This window comes from Stenella coeruleoalba (genome assembly GCF_951394435.1).
Source record: "Stenella coeruleoalba genome assembly, chromosome: 12".
Taxonomy (NCBI): Eukaryota; Metazoa; Chordata; class Mammalia; order Artiodactyla; family Delphinidae; genus Stenella; species Stenella coeruleoalba.
This window is the reverse complement of record NC_137158.1, coordinates 78,641,211-78,657,392: the sequence shown is the minus strand read 5'-3', so window position 1 is coordinate 78,657,392 and position 16,182 is coordinate 78,641,211. Positions and strand designations below refer to the sequence as shown.

Genomic DNA, 16,182 nt, shown 5'->3' with positions numbered 1-16,182 from the left:
AAAAATAATAATAATAAAATTAAAACATTAAAATCAAAATAGAGACCCTGAGAAGAACCCTAAAAACTCATTACTCGCAAGTTTCTATTGGGGGATGTGCTGTAAGAAAAAAGGAAACCTGAGGACCACCTCCTTTCAGGAAGTGCTACTGTTCTGTGGGATTAAAGTAAAAAAAGAACAGTATTCAGCCATAAAAAGGATGAATGAATGAAGTACCGAGTCACGCAGCAACATGGATAAAGCTAGAAAACACGCTAAACAAAAGAAGGCAGGCACACAGGCTACATATTGTACGATTCCACTTCTATGAAAGAGCAGAACAGGCAAATCCACAGAAACCAAAAGCAGATGCATGGCTGTCGGGGGCTGAGGGGGGGAGTGGAGAAGGAGTGACGGACGGCTGAGGGCACCCGGGCTTCTTTTCTTCTCTTTTTTTTGCAGTGATGAAAATGTTCTGGAATTAGTGGTCATGGTTGTACAACTTTGTGAACATACTAAAAACCACTGATTTGTACAGTCTTAGAGGTGACTCTTATGGTGTGTGAATTAAACTTAACTTTTTAAAAAGAAGGTCAAGATATCAGTGCAGATATTACAGGAGAGAAATTAGAGTTACAACAGAACTCCATCGTAAGTGGGTTCCAAAGAACCAAATCACACGAAATATACAGCTGCGTCACTACAGGGTTAACGAAAATCAGTGTGAATTATCTAAATAAATAAAGGTGCAGGAATAAAGAGAGCAAAACCATTACTAAACAATCGACCTCTCCCTGCACTTAGCAAGCCCCAAATGACCACAAGGCAGTTAGCTCCTAATCGCCACCCCCAGTCCCCAGGTAAGGACCCAGATAAGAAGACAAGGGCCCTTATCAATGCAGTTACATCTAAATTTGCTGTACTGCAGGACACATTATTATTGGGTTTTACTCTATGTATGTTAATAGAGGAATATTTAAAAGGAAAAAAAAGGGGTTAAAATCCAGTTCCCCTACATGGAGGGAAAAACAAGAAAATGCAGTTCTCTCCCTATCTACGATTGACCATGACCTTGTCCAAGTTACTAGCAACTTAATGTGTCTCTGTGCCTTGATTTACCCAGCTGTGAAAGTAAAATGATAATAACACGTCTCTGCTCCATAGGGTGATGTAACAGATGATTAATGCTTTTAAAGGTTCCTGGTGATCTTTATATTTGAGACAGCCTGTTATTACGACGAAGCCTTAACAAACACCTTCTCTCCAGCGGTCAAGACCTGATTCTATTTAAAGAGGTAATGAGATATGTTGCAAAACCAAATGGAATGCTGGATCCATTACTTTGCTTTTTTCACTTCATAAACTTATGTAAAATAAATGCACATTCCTATAGTTGTTTAACTTGGTGCTTTAATCATATTGAATAACTGAATTTTCGAAAAAGAAAAAATGTTAAACTCTTTTATCCGATCCTTCATTTTAAGAGGATTTAGAAAAGGAGGAGTTAGAATAACCTGCCCAAGGTCAAGCATGAGGCCTGGAGCTAGAAGCCAGGTCCCAGACCCACTGTCTTTTATAAACATTAGTACCCCCAAATTAAACTTAAAACACATCTATCAGCATTGACTTTTACCGGGGATACAGATGTTACTCTTCTTTTTTAGCCGCGGTTTTGGTTTATCTGTCAAAACAAACCCACGGGCACCAAGCAACGCATTAAAGGCACAGAGCAGTCAGGCTCTTTGGAGCGGGGTGTATGTCAGGGGCCATCCCAGAGCCCCTCAGGCACGCGGGCAAGTGAGCAGAGCCTTCAGCTCTGAGGAAGTCTCAGCACAATTCCCTTGCGACCAGATTTATAAAAAGAAATCTGGGAAGCTTCAAGGCACACTCCAAGGTTGCTTTTTATCCCCCAGGACCCACACTTGGGACGCCGCCTTTCCCTGCTAGACACGCCTATCACCTGCCTTTCACTTAACAGACAGCTGAGTGAAACACCTGCTAGTCACCAAGAAGCGTGCTCGCTGCTGCGTCCAAAACACCTTTGTGTTCCTCAAAGGCCCTGTTTTTCAAGGGATTTTCAGTCTCTTGAAAACAGTACGTAAATTACGACAAGCACACAGAGTGACACTGCAAGGCGATAAATCTTAACTTCCACATCAGGTATACAGACAAAATGCTTTCAGAGCTCAGAGGAGGAAGGGCCCATGATCCCTCCAAGGTGACATGCAGGCAGCCCCCCTACTGCTTACAGAATACAATCCTAAAAGTAGGAAAACGGAGTTTATACGTTCTGTGAAGACTTCTATTCCCAGGGATCTAAACAAATTATAATATTCCTATTTATACCTCGGCTTTTAAACACACCTGACACATATCTTAATCTCCTCCTTCCCCAGGGAAAGCACATGACCCGCTGAAGAGCAAAGAACATCCCCAAGGGGGCTACAGGCTCACCAGCCCAAACACACCTGACGACTGGCATTTTGGGGTCATAGGTATTAAGCTATGAAACCAAGGCTTCTTATCAACATTTTTCAGGTCCCTTTTCCCCTCATTTTTATAAAAGAATAATGACAAAATTCAGTAAACATTCAAATAATTTTGCAGATACTACTAAACAAAGATGCCTAAACCTCACAGAAAGGTGAGGTGGTCCTTCATCAACTGAAACATGAAAGTCAGAATTAGAGTCACAAACAGCAATTTAGGAGTAAATAATTAGTGTTGGAAAAGGTAAAGGCAGAAAAGTTGACAATAGCATGTTCTGTTTAGAAGCTTCAAAGTGCTTCACTGGAAATTCCGGATTCCCTCAGAAGCCCGTTGGGAAACTCTGGGGAGGAAGGGACATTCTAGAAACTGTTCCACGTGGCATGGCATCTGCCCCCGTCCTGGGGCAGCTGGTCAGGGCTCCTCACAGAAGACAAAATAATTTTGCTGACAACTGCATATGTCTCTTAGCAAATAAATTTTCCCAGAGTTACTAACAAGTAACAAACTTGGATAATTTGAACTTTGTCACATTGTCCCGTAACATGTTAAGGTGGTTAGTGGCCAAAAAGCAAAAAAAAAAAAAAAAAAAAAAGGATAAAAGATAAAGGGATTTGCATGGGATTGGACAATTAATAAAAAGAGAATCAGACCGGAGCCCTGTAGGATCAGAAATAAATTTATAAGCTGCAAAAATCATAACTGAATTGTTTGAAATGAAGGGAATTAATTTGCAGCTCTTGAATTTCCAACTTGATTGTTTTCTCCTATAAACAAATATGTGTTTGCCTTACGCTATGAGTGGAAATCTTTAAGGTCGGCAAGCTGTCATTCAAATCTCCTCCTTTTCCCTTTATGTGGTTACCTTTGATGAGTTGTGGGATTTTATGGATGGCTTTCAGTATAAGCCATTAAAACCATTTGGAAACGGGTGGGATATTCACTATCGATATAGAGGCTTAACACAAGGTGTTCCAAAATGAACTCCTGGTCATCTGCCAAAACCGCTCCACAGACAGCTTCCCCATCTTCACTGCTGACAAGATGTGAGCATCCTTTCCACTGCTCAGGCAAAACCCGGGAGTCCCCCTTGGCCTCCATTCCTTCCCTCACACCACACAGCCATCTCTGAGCAAGTTCTGCTGGCTCCCCCTCCCCCGTGACCACTGAGAACAAAGCCACCATCACCTCTCGCCTGGTCACTGCAAAAGCCTCCGTCCCACCCTGGCCTCCTACAGTCCATTCATTCTCAACAGTCACTGATGCTTTTGAAACACTAGTCAGATCATGTCACTTCTCTGCTCAGATACACGGGATGATCCCGCGTGTTCCCCAGAGTCAACGTCAGACCTTGGGAACACATCTAGGAAGTAGCCAAACAGCTCTTCTGCAATGGTTATTTCAAGAAAAAGCACTTATACGGTGGTGCAAGCTGAACCAGCTGCTTTTTTTCACAAAACACAATTTTTACTCAAGAAAACAACGACAGAAAATATATATTTTTTTAATGAGCAAAACGAACCTCTCATTTCCAGGGGGGAAAAAATGACAATATTTGTAGATATAATTCAAACTTTCCAGCAAAAATTGGAATTCTGGAAAACTTGTGATCACCACCATGAGTCTGACAGCTTCCCAATACTTGGGAGACTTTTCCAGTGAGATTGGAGGTGATATTAATGAATGTGATTTTTAAATGCTATATAATAAAATGTCCATACTTGAAAGGTCTGCATAACCAAGTGATCTAGTATTTTGGAAATAACCATTGCATGTTATAAAATAATACATGAGTAAAAGACCCATTCGAAGTGCAAGACAGGCCAATGGACTTAATGTGACAAAGTAAGGAAAGTCCACCAAGAAGGTTGCAGATTCCACATTGCAACTAACATGGAAGGAACTACCTCTTGTTGAGCTTTGGTGTAATATTAAATGAGAATATCCGCAACTATCTGAAAGGATTATTAAAATACTCCTCCCTTTTCCGACTACAAATCTATGCGAGGTTGAGTTTTCTTCAAATCACTTCCACCAAAACAACGCAGTGCAACAGACTGAACGCAGAAGCTGATGTAAAAATCCAGCTGTCTTCTATTAAGACACACATTAAAGAAATTTGCACAGAAGTAAAACAATACCACTCTTCTCACTGATATACATGATTTGGGTTTGGAGAACTAGTTCATTTTTAGAAATACGCTTATTGTGTGAACATGAAGTGTATTCACTGTTGTTACGTTAAAATAAACTTTAATAGACTTTTTAAAATTTCTCAGTTTACATTTCTAATATACTAAATACGGATAGATAGTAATACAACTAAGCTCTCTAGAGTCCCACACAGCTAAGCTCTTTGGGGTTCCTGATAACTTTTTACAGTAAAGGATCTGGAGACCAGCAAGTTTAGCAACCGCAGAATCAGAGCCATTATCATGGTGGACTGATTACTGTCTATTCACATGTCTACCCCTCAGAGCCTGCCCACCCCGAAAGTGGGGACTGTGGTTCTTTATTTTTGTATCTTTGCCATCAAACACAGCGCTTGACGCATAAACACAAATTTGTTATCTTACTGGTTCTGGAAGTCAGAAGACTAAACTCGGTCAGCAGGGCTGCATTTCATGTGGAGTCTCCGGGAGATAATGTTTCCAGGCCTTTTCCAGCTTCCAGAAGCTGCCTGCATTCCTTGGTTCACAGGCCTGCATCAATCTCTGCTTACGTCATCACATCTTCTCTGATTCTGACTCTCCAGCCTCTCTCTTATAAAGACCCTGTGATTAGGCCCATCCAGGTAATCCAAGATAATCTCCCCATCTCAAGGTTCTTAATTTAATCACATCTTTGAAGTCCCTTTTGCCATGTAAGTTCCTTCTGCCATATTCACAGGCTCCAGGGATTAGGATGTAGACATTCCTGGGGGAGCCATTATTCTGCCTACCACAAGCCATGGATGAAGGTAATGCAGTTAAAGCCAAGAAAAAATCACCCCACCATTTCCCCCAACATTTAAGAGTCTCCAGGCCAGGATGAGAAAGAAACTAAGCACAAAGATTCCCTCTGGGAGAGAAACTGGGTGGCTAAGGACAGGATGGGAGAAATTTATCTCTTTTATTTGTTTAACTAGCACTTACACGGCCTTTACTATGTGCCAGGCGCAGTCTAGTTCTTTCCAGGTATTAGTTCATTGATCCCATGATCCAAAATCCTAAACTACTTTACAGTTGCAAAAACTCAGCACAGAGAGTGTACATGACTTGCCCAACCAAGGCCGCCCAGCTAGTAAGTGGGCGAGACTGAAGCCAAGACTCGCACCCAGGGTGTCTGGCTGGCGTCCGTGCTCTTAACCACTTGACTACATAGCTTAGGGGGACTTATCTATCACAGTTTAACCTTGTATACTGCTGGAATTTCATATCATGCCCATGTATTACCAATCCAAAAAAATTAAAGATACAGCCACATATAGCTGTCTCTAGAAGTGAGAGCTAAAAGGGAGATGTCTATACCTGGTCCTTCCTGAGTCTCAATTCCTTCATAGGAAGGAATGAAGTCAGGAACATAATTCATTTACAAAAGAAGGGGAACGAAAAATGGAAATGCAGACAGCATCATTTGGCAATCAGTACTTGTAACATCCACAGGAAGAGTCAGACCTTTTTTTTTTTCCTTCTATGTAGCAGGCTATGTAACATTTCCTCTTTCCAACAAACGAGCATCATTTGTCAATCAGTACTTGTAACATCCACAGGAAGAGTCAGACCTTTTTTTCCTTTTATGTAACAGGCTATGTAACGTTTCCTCTTTCCAACAACAGGTAACAGTTTTACAGAGCTACTACCTCATAGAGCTCTGGCTCACTTTGCATGAACAGGAGACTATACTTGATCCAAGCACCCCAACTTTCAAATGGCTATTAAAAGTGATATATCCAACAGAAATCGCACGTTCTGTTCTTCAGAGAATTCTGTAGATTTTAACCTGAAAGATGAATTTGCATGTTACGTTAGGACAGAGAATACAGGACTGGTTTTACTCAAAATGCCAGCAAATTTTATTCACCAGCTTCTCCCTCAGTTCCAACACTGCCTCATCCTCAGTGCTACGGGCCTCTGCTCACCACCAGCCGGCCTGGCCTGAGGCCAGCCACGTCCTAAAGGGGACCTGCAAGGACCATGCCGCTAGTGGACACAGCATCACAATGCTGAGGAGCACGTTGTTTTTATAGGGCACGGACAGTAATTCATATATTCATTCTTTCCCCAAAAAACAGTTATTTGAGTCTTTATTTTACAAGGGACTTTTGATCATTAAAAATAACAATACTGTGAGAGCCAAAGGAATGAATCTCTAACAGTGGAATAATAAAGCCAATATGCGGAAGGTGGAGTACCTACCCTGCAAGGATTTCGAGCCACACTTTAGTGCTCCTTAAATGACCAGACAAATTCTCTGTTGTTGTTTTTTTTAAGGCAGGGGAAAGTAAGGCAATACTCGCTAGTTTCTTCAGCTACCTGCCATGATATACTTGTTAAAAACCCCAGGAATTCAGGGTTTTGATACAATCTGGCCCCAACAGACTTTCCAATGTTATTTCCCACTCACACAGAGCCAGGTGACCTCTGCTTTGGGCCTGTGTCACAGGTTACATGCTCTCTCGCTTCCACCACACACCTTCCAATCTACAACCTGCCCATCTAACACGCTCAGATCAAATGCTAACCTTTCTCCAATTCTCACACCTCTCTTTGGGGACCCCTCTGCTCCCAGCAGAAACAAACAGAAAAATCAGTGGGAATTCTACCTCTGAGGTGGACCTCTAATTCTCTTCATTGAAAAGCTTTTTTTTCAAACGTGAATTATTATTTACAAGTGTTTTTCACTTTTCCTACTCAACTATAAGCTCCTTGAAGGCAAAAAATAACATCTAGCTCATTTTTATATACCTGCAACATTTAGCAAAAAGTTGTTTATTTGTTAAATAAACAAGTGAATAAATGAATGAATATGGGAAAGAGGAAAACAAACTCCCCAATAGCACCACTGAGTTTTATAAGGGAATTAGCACCCAAGGAGCATAGTTACTGCTAACAGAAAACCACATTGCTCACTTCTGCTGATGAAACTGAAAACTACCTTAGGAACCATCATAAGAAACTACGAACTCTGAGACCAAAGTTCTCTGTGTCCTGGTAAAATCAGTATTTCCCGCCCAGATTTTTAAAAAAGTTTTTACATGCGCCAACCATCTTTAAGAACTTGAACATGTTTTGGCATCTGGGGATCCGGGGTGTCAGCCAGAGAGACTCAGTGACAGCAGTTTCACATACAAACAGGGCATTTTCTGAGCTCATTGCTCTTAGCTATCCTAACCCAGGCTGTGGAAGCCGAAATGCCCTCACGCTCATGAACAGGAGATAAGTGGGTTCGCCACATCAGAGCTGGCTCTATAACTCTTCCCCTGGTGAAAGCTGTAGAGCGGACACATACATTCCCAGGAGCAATTCATTCCAAAGAGCAAATCTGCATCTAAGTGGCTTCTGGGAGACTAAGACTCTACACTACTCACGCAGCAATGTAAGAAGAGTGATTCAAAGTCGGGTGGGGAATTAAAAAAAGAACCTCAGGCTGCAATTACCTTCATCACCCAGTAAGAAGCATTTGCTGGGCTGACATTAGCTAAATGGAAGCAGGAACATAGGTCTTTTCTATTTTTGTCTCCTGTTAAGTATACCCCGATCCTAACAAGGCCATATGAACAGCTGTTTATAGATGGAGGACACGTTAATGCCACATCAAGTTCAAGGTTTACACAAAGGCTTTGTTCGGGAAGTCTATGCCCGATGAGACTCTCTTAACAGCTATTGGAATTTTTCAAAAGATGGTATACACTGGAAAAGGGATTTTCCATGTAAATCAAAAACAGCATTAACAGGAACCCAATATCAACAGGGCTGGCGCGTCTGATGCCTTCAATAGTGGCCTTGTTGGCTCAAAAATAACATTGGCTTCTCTGGGGAATTCCAGCGGTAAAACTAATTCTCTGTATAAAAAGTCTTTACAGACGGTATTTCTGCTCAAGTCAAATACAGCCTGTAGACATTTCTTCTCTCTCTCTCCTATAGAGAACTAGAACAGAAATTCAAACCCTTACAGGCTGGAATCAAATGGTCATTCATTTCTAAGGATACAAAGAACTTAGTACTGAACACCCATCACATCTCGGGGCACCCCTGCCCATTCCACTCCTCACAGCGTCAGGGGAATATCACAGCAAAGCCACTGACTCGTGCAAGTTCTTTGCTTCTCAGTGTATCAATCCGCTGAATGGGGCTGTCTCCTGAGGGTGGGCTGAGAACCAATGAGGGGAACTGCTCATTTGAGAATACTGTGTGCTGCCTCCTGATTGCACTGAGGACAGTAGTGGGGCTGGGGCCATGGGATCCCTGATTGAGAGATTAACAACACACGGGCATAATCGCTGTCACTTGCTGAGAACTTTACACACATTATCTTGTTTAATTCTCAAGAGCTGGGCACAGAAGCGTTCAGGGAAGGGTAGGTCCTACTGCTGAGGATCAGACCACCTCCTTCAGACTGCTGGCCTTGACAGTGTGAGCGAGCCCTGGTCCACGACAGAGCTGGCACTACCCCAGACCACCTGAAGGGGGCTTTCTGATTGCAGGACCCAGGAATTTGCATTTTCACAAGCTCATCGGGTGAGTCTTAGGCACTATGAAATCTGACAACCATTTCCTTAAACACTATACACATCCATGAGTCTCAAACACCAATAGGATGCTTCTTTTCCAGAAACGCATGGAACCTGAACAGCAACTCAATCCCTGCCGGAGTTCCATGGGACTTGTCACCATTCCCACCATTTCTTTCATTCACTTATATATAATAAGAGGGGTTTTGGTTTTGTTTTCCCCAGCTCAAACCTGATCAAGACACTAAGGCTAACAAACATGAATTTCTGGATACCTGACTAAAACCAAAAGTAGACCAAACGTCCTAAACTCACGTCGCTTACCCTCCGGTCTTGCATATTTTAAACACCCAATAGGGCTCAGTGACTATTCAGCCCAGACAGTTGATATACCCAAAACAGCTGCTGAGGGCTTCTTCTTCCTCCACCTTCTGATGTTCTTACAGTTTCTATTCAAAACAAACAAACAAACAAAAATACCAGGTCTTCCCTTCCAGAGCACCAGCTGTGTGGTTTTTATTAACAGGCAAAGGATTAGCTTCTCGGGAAAATAAAACAGGGAAAGCTTCCTTCTTTTCAAGTACCAGGCTGCCTTTGGTAGCGCTGAGAGCACATGAAATTTAGGGAAAGGCAGACTCTGAAATGACCACTCCTAAGGATCATTCAAAGTTGTATGAAAAATTGTCTTCCAAAAATCACTTAAATTCTTTTATCTGTGTAATTTTAAAACCTTTTTTTAGCATGAAAGTGGGACTACTGTTTCCTAATTCATCACCAAAGCAAGTCAAGGTAAACTTTAATGAGACAGTGAGCTCACAGGACGGGGGGAGGGGAGAGGAGACTCCCGTGTTCAGGTTTCCTGCCCCACAGGAGCCGGGCTGGACCCGAGCAGACACCGACTAGCTCAAGCTCACGGCGGCCCGTGGGGCAGGGACGGAAGCCTCATCTTCCAGGTGAGGAATCAAGCCTCTGTGTCCTCATTCGGGCTCCCCCAGATGCAGAGTCTGAGCCAAGGTCGTGGGTACAGAAGTTTCTAGAAGGTGATCCCAAGAAGCCCAAGCGAGGGAGTGAGGCCAGTGAGACCAGAGGGCAGAAAGCCCATAGAAGGTGTGAAACGAGGTTCCACGTGCCAGAGGAATCAACTCCACAGGCGCCTCTGAAGAACTGTGGGGTGCACCCCAGAACTGCCTTGGCAGGGGACAGCGCAGCTGGGGTGTCATCCAGCGATGCCCACTCCTCCCTGGCTGAGCGCTGCCCCCAGGGTCACACAAACTGTGAAGGGCAGGCCCGGACTCAAGCCCAGGTGGGACTCAAAGCCTGCCTGCCTGTCACCAAACCATCCACCTTCCCCACTTCCACGAACATGGGCTTCTCGTGCCATCCTGATGTTAGGCTCAGCTGAGAGCTTCCCTCTTTGCTCTCTCCTCTCCCTTGTCTTCTTCCCTCCATCCCCCCAACACGCCCCCGACCTTAAAAACAGACAGGCTTCCTTCTGAGATGTTCACTCACAGGCGTTTAACTTCCTTCACAAGCTACACAACTACTTCAAAAAAGAAAATAAACAAAGGGGGCAGGGGGGTGGGGGGGGGACGGACTGGGAGTTTGGGGTTAGCAGAGGCAAACTATTCTATATAGAACGGATAAGCAACAAGGTCTTGCTGTAGAGCACAGGGAACTGAATTCAATACCCTGTAATAAACCATAATGGAAAAGAACATGAAAAAGAATGTATATATATGTATAACTGAATCATTTCGTTGTACGGCAGAACTTAACACGACATCATAAATAAACTATACTTCAGGGTTGTTTTTGTTTGTTTGTTTTTGGTTTGTTTGCGGTACGCGGGCCTCTCACTGTGGTGGCCTCTCCCGTTGCGGAGCACAGGCTCCGGACGGGCACGCTCAGCGGCCATGGCTCACGGGCCCAGCCGCTCCGCGGCATGTGGGATCTTCCCGGACCGGGGCACGAACCCGTGTCCCCTGCATCGGCAGGCGGATTCTTAACCACTGCGCCACCAGGGAAGCCCCTATACTTCAGTTTTTTTAAAAAAAACAACAAATTGATAGAGAAAAAAAGAAAGAAAAGAAATCAATTCCATATTTGCCAAGCATTTGGGAAAGCAGTCCATCGTGGCTGTTTTGTTTCCAACACAAGCACATTACTCTGGAGCGGTGGAGGGCATAGACAGTAAATCCCTGGGGAGAAGATGCTTCATGCCCACAGAGCACGGTCTCACCAGGAAGACAGGGTGGTGATAAACCGTCCAGGGAAGGATGGGCAGAGGTATGCACTGCATCCGTGCGGGCACCTGTTGGCATACACAGTTCAGACCGGGTGGAAAAGCCCTGCCACAGGCTAAGCTAAGCCACCTGTACACACTGACACGGCTATTCCTGGGTAAGTTACAAAACTGTAACCCATAAGAATGGGTCCCTAGGACAAGAACTCTAGCAGTCATCTAACATATCCAGGCCCTCCTCTTATGCTGTTTCCCTGACAAAAATAAAAGTGAAAAACAAGATTAACTGACCTGCTTGATCCTTAACTGTTTGGGAAAAAGAAAAAAAAAAAAAGGTAAATTTGCCTCTTCTGCTACTTTCTATAGAAATTCATTCCTGCAAGTACCAAAAGTGTTATTGATTCTGCAGTGATTGCTTATTATGATAGAATACATAGAGGTATAACAGGCAGTGAATGTATCCCTCAAGAATAATGAATCCAGCAAATGGTCACACGATGTCTTACGTAGAATACTCAGACCTGTAAGAGCAGCCCAGGTGGCTGAATGATGACCCTAATATAACCAAGTAATTAATTAGTTCCATCATAATTTTGGTTTTATGACACTCGCTTTTATATGTCAGTAGTCAATGTAATGGCATTTTAAATTAGAGGGAAACCTCAAGACAGGAGGAAAAGGCAGTATATACCTTATTGAATGACAAATCTGACTATCTGATTTTTTTATTTTTATTTTTTTTTTTTGCGGTACACGGGCCTCTCACTGCTGTGGCCTCTCCCGCTGCGGCGCACAGGCTCCGGACGCGCAGGCTCAGTGGCCATGGCTCACGGGCCCAGCCGCTCCGCGGCATGTGGGATCTTCCCGGACCGGGGCACGAACCCGTGTCCCCTGCATCGGCAGGCGGACTCTCTACCACTGCGCCACCAGGGAAGCCAACAATCTGATTTTTTAATTCCAAAAATGACCTAATAAACTTGTTTTATAATTAAATTGATCCTAACTGCTTCTCTTTTTGTTTTCCATCCATTTTTGGTAATCATGCAGAGATGTCTATTGGACATCTATTATCATTATAATTAAGTATAAAAATTACTTTGTGTGCTTGTAACATAAGACCTCACGCTTGGTCTACTATGGGGGCTGGCCAGCTCCCTGCAGGCGTACAGAAGGAAACCACAAGTTTTTAGTGTGAGCTGGAGCCCCTAATTCACCTGACTACAAAATATGGAATATGCACGAATAATTAGCTCAGCAGTTCAAACCTTCAAATGACTGCCTTCCATGGAAATCTCACCTTCAGAAACATAAGCTGGCATACAATTTTTAGGCCTTTACAAAATTTTAGAATTCATGACCTACGTGAAAAGTTCGTAGTTTATTGAGGAAGCAGTACTCAACAAAAGAGTTAAAGAGCTGAACTGCATCAACCCTTCCTCGAACCCAGTAAATGACTGCACAATGCCTTTGCCTTACACTCAACTGAACAGAAAAATCAACTTTGGCATTTATGCTGGCTTTCATCTCCTTCAGTAACAAAGTAATTACAATACTAAGTATCATGGGTGATTTCTTTTTTAAGACTGCAATTTTCAAGAAAGTTATTTTGTGCAAAAACCATTATTTTCTATTTTCACTAAAAGAGATAATTACTAAAATGCATGGAATTTTATATCAAATCTACTTGGTTGGCATCTGTGTTCTTCTAAGAAAGGAGAAAACATTCTTTGAATAGCTTGAATAATCTCAGTTTGCAAGCAAAATCACAGCCTACAAATATTAGCTGGGATACCAGCAGTGAAGAAGGAAGAAAGAACACAACCTTACCATTTGCCGTATCCTTTTTAAAGTTATCCAGGAATTCCTCCAGGAGTTGGGACTGGTTAGGAGGGGGCAGTAGACCCTTCTGGTCCCTTGAGAATAGGTCACTGTCTGACCAGGAAGAACACAGAGTTGCTTTTGTGTCCGGCAGCCTGGCGATCAGAGTGAGCTCGACGCTCTTCTCAGAAAACAGGGCCTCCATCTGCTTGAGGTCAAGATCAGACACAGCTTCCCCGTTTAAGGTCATGATTTCATTGCCCTTTCTCAACCCTGAGGAGAAAGGGGACACAGAGGAAGAAAAAAGAGATTACTGAGAGAAATAGTTTAAGATGAAACCGTCTAGTGTTCTCAGGGACTGCTCTGTCGCCACTTTAAAAGAAAGCGCAGAAATGTGTCGTATTCGGATTCCACTGGTAACAAATTTCAGCTCTCTCAGACTAGTGTTAGAAGAAATAGTTTGAGAGTCACTCAAATTGATTATTCCTCTATGCGATATTCAGTGCCCTGGGAAATAACATTAGCCTGTGTCTGTCTGCCTGCCTGGCTCCATCTGTCTGTACGTACGCATGTGTACTGTGTGTGTGTATACTCTCTCTCTCTCTTTCAAAACCACACACACAAATGCTCTCTCTAGATATACATATAGGTGTGTATGGAGATGGAGATGTGTTTTCAATTCAACTATTAAGTCTACTTTCTTTAAAATTCTAGGAGAAACTGTTTTCTGACAAAATCCTAAGAAAATTTCACTAGCCAGACTGCACTGCACCGCACAGAATTAAGAGAGAACAGAGACACCGTGAGCCTCACGGACCTTCCCCATATGCCGGGCCACCCGGGAGAACATCGCTTATAAAAATGCGGCTGAGGTGCTGATGCCCGTCCACCTGCGCAGTCACTGCGAAGCCTAGGAACGAAAATAAAAGGAGAAAACGAGTCTAAATTCATCACACTAAATCAATGGGCAGTACTTCCTTGACCATCTATTCTCATAAGTATGGTATGTTTAGAAAGTCTAAATTACAACTATTTTGATATCTAGCAGGGGCAGAAAAAGGGGAATGTGTCAGATCTAAAGGTATAAGAAAAATGAGTGCACAGCCTCGTTCAAAAGTTGAGACAATGTATCCATGTTCAGAGCAGCATTATTCGCAACAGCCAGAAGGTGGAAGCAACCCAACTGTCCATGGACAGAGGAATGGAAAAACAGAACGTGGTAGAGACATACAAGGGAATATCTTCACTCAGAAAAAGGAAGAAAATTCTGACACACGCTACAACACAAACCTTGAGGACATTATGCTACATGAAATAAGCCAGCCACAAAAGAACAAATACTGTATGATTCCACTTATATGAGGGACTAGAGCAGTCAAATTTATAGAGACAAAAAACAGAAGGTTGGTTGCCAGGTGCTGAGGGAAGAAGGAACGGGAAGTTATTGTTTAACAGAGTCCCGGTTTTGCAAGACAAAAACAGTTCTGCAAACAAGTGCTGTTAATGGTGACACAACAATATGAATGTATTTAATGTCGCTGAATTGTCATTTTAACCATTCTTAACAATCGTTATGAAGGTAAACTTTATGTTATGGGTAGTTTACCACAATTTAAATGTTTTTTAATTTTTTTAAAAAGTTGAGACAAAATATAGTCTTATTAAAATAAATTAAGTTCGCTTCAATACAAAGTATTTGTTCAGAAACAACTCTATATGGGGCTAGGCAACCAGGAGAGACGGCCCTTCTCTGAATGCATCGCCCTCTGTACTCCATGCCCTTGACTGTGATTCCATGGTGGGAACACACATTTCCATGTCTTGGTCCCATAACACTGGGAGTTCCTTGACAATAGGAAGAAAGGCATGTCCCCTGTTTCTTCTGTGCTCCGGCAGAGCCCAGAAGATTGTGGTCACCAAAAAGTATCTTTTCAAGTATCTTCCTTCAGTCATTCAAATGCAAAGAAGATTCACCAATGGGGACTGCGGAGAGTAGAGTAAAGGCCAATAGAAACAGAGTCAACATGCTCAGTGGGCTTCAGAGGAAAAACCAACATAACACTTGGGGTCAAACAGATGACGTAAAATTAAGAAACAAAGAACATGTCAATTTTATCAAGTACAAAAAGAACAAATCATAAACCGGAAATCTTAACATATTACAATGACTAGGATTTAATCAGCTTGAGTCATTTTAAGCAAAATAATTATGTCAATATATCTAACACGAAATAATCTTTCTACGGAGATATTTACTGACCATTATATAATTATCAAGTTCCTATGGTAAAAGGCAAAAGATAGGAAGGAACTTTAAGACGTGAACACAGTCTATAAAGAGCTCAAAGCCAAGTTTAAACACAGACAGACAGAAATGCAAGAATTAAATGCTACCAGGTGAATGGCTGCTTCCTTGAAGCCGCTGTCACGTGGAACCTCTTAGCCTCAGCATCCTGAACTGATAGAGTTAAACAAATAGCACTTTCTTTGAAACTTTCAGCCTTCAAGAACCAGTCACCTCAAGATCTCAACATCATGATCTCTGCCTGTTGCAGCACCAAAAGTAGAAGCCCGAGATGCAATCGCTCTCTTGTTAGGTGTGGTTCTCAGCATTACAGGCATTTGTGCTTGTTCGGGGGTGTATGCACGAAAGAGAAATGGACAGATGTGACTCTGAAGGGCCTCCTGAATCAAACCTTGCCCTGAAAACGTTTGTGCTATTGAGGTTCAGAACTGAGCTTTGGTGTCTGAAAGTTCCCAAGAAACAGTAAATAGGGTAGTTTCATGGTCTTGGTTATTTCCCTATAAATAGGAACAAATTGATATACTATGTTAAATGGAAAACAAAACGTTTTCTTCACAACAAATAATGCACTGAAAAATGCCGTCTGTAATTTGCATTTGCTAGTTAGAAAGAAGGTCAAAGAAGTGAGATGGCTGAACT

At 42.6% G+C, this 16,182-nt stretch overlaps 1 protein-coding gene across 6 annotated transcripts in view; it reads right to left on the bottom strand.

The window, feature by feature from the left end:
• TIAM2 (TIAM Rac1 associated GEF 2) overlaps positions 1–16,182 on the bottom strand; it is a gene marked incomplete at its 3' end in the record, with an annotated part of 230,178 nt that overhangs the window by 51,572 nt on the left and 162,424 nt on the right. For 5 of the 6 annotated variants that reach the window (XM_079939028.1, XM_079939027.1, XM_079939029.1 and 2 more), the window contains 2 exons: positions 14,056–14,148; positions 13,248–13,511 (listed from right to left, as the gene is read on the bottom strand). In XM_079939028.1, the coding sequence (XP_079795154.1) occupies positions 13,248–13,511; positions 14,056–14,148 (357 nt within the window). The remainder of the gene's footprint in view (positions 1–13,247; positions 13,512–14,055; positions 14,149–16,182) is intronic. The other variant, XM_079939031.1, reaches the window with a different exon arrangement.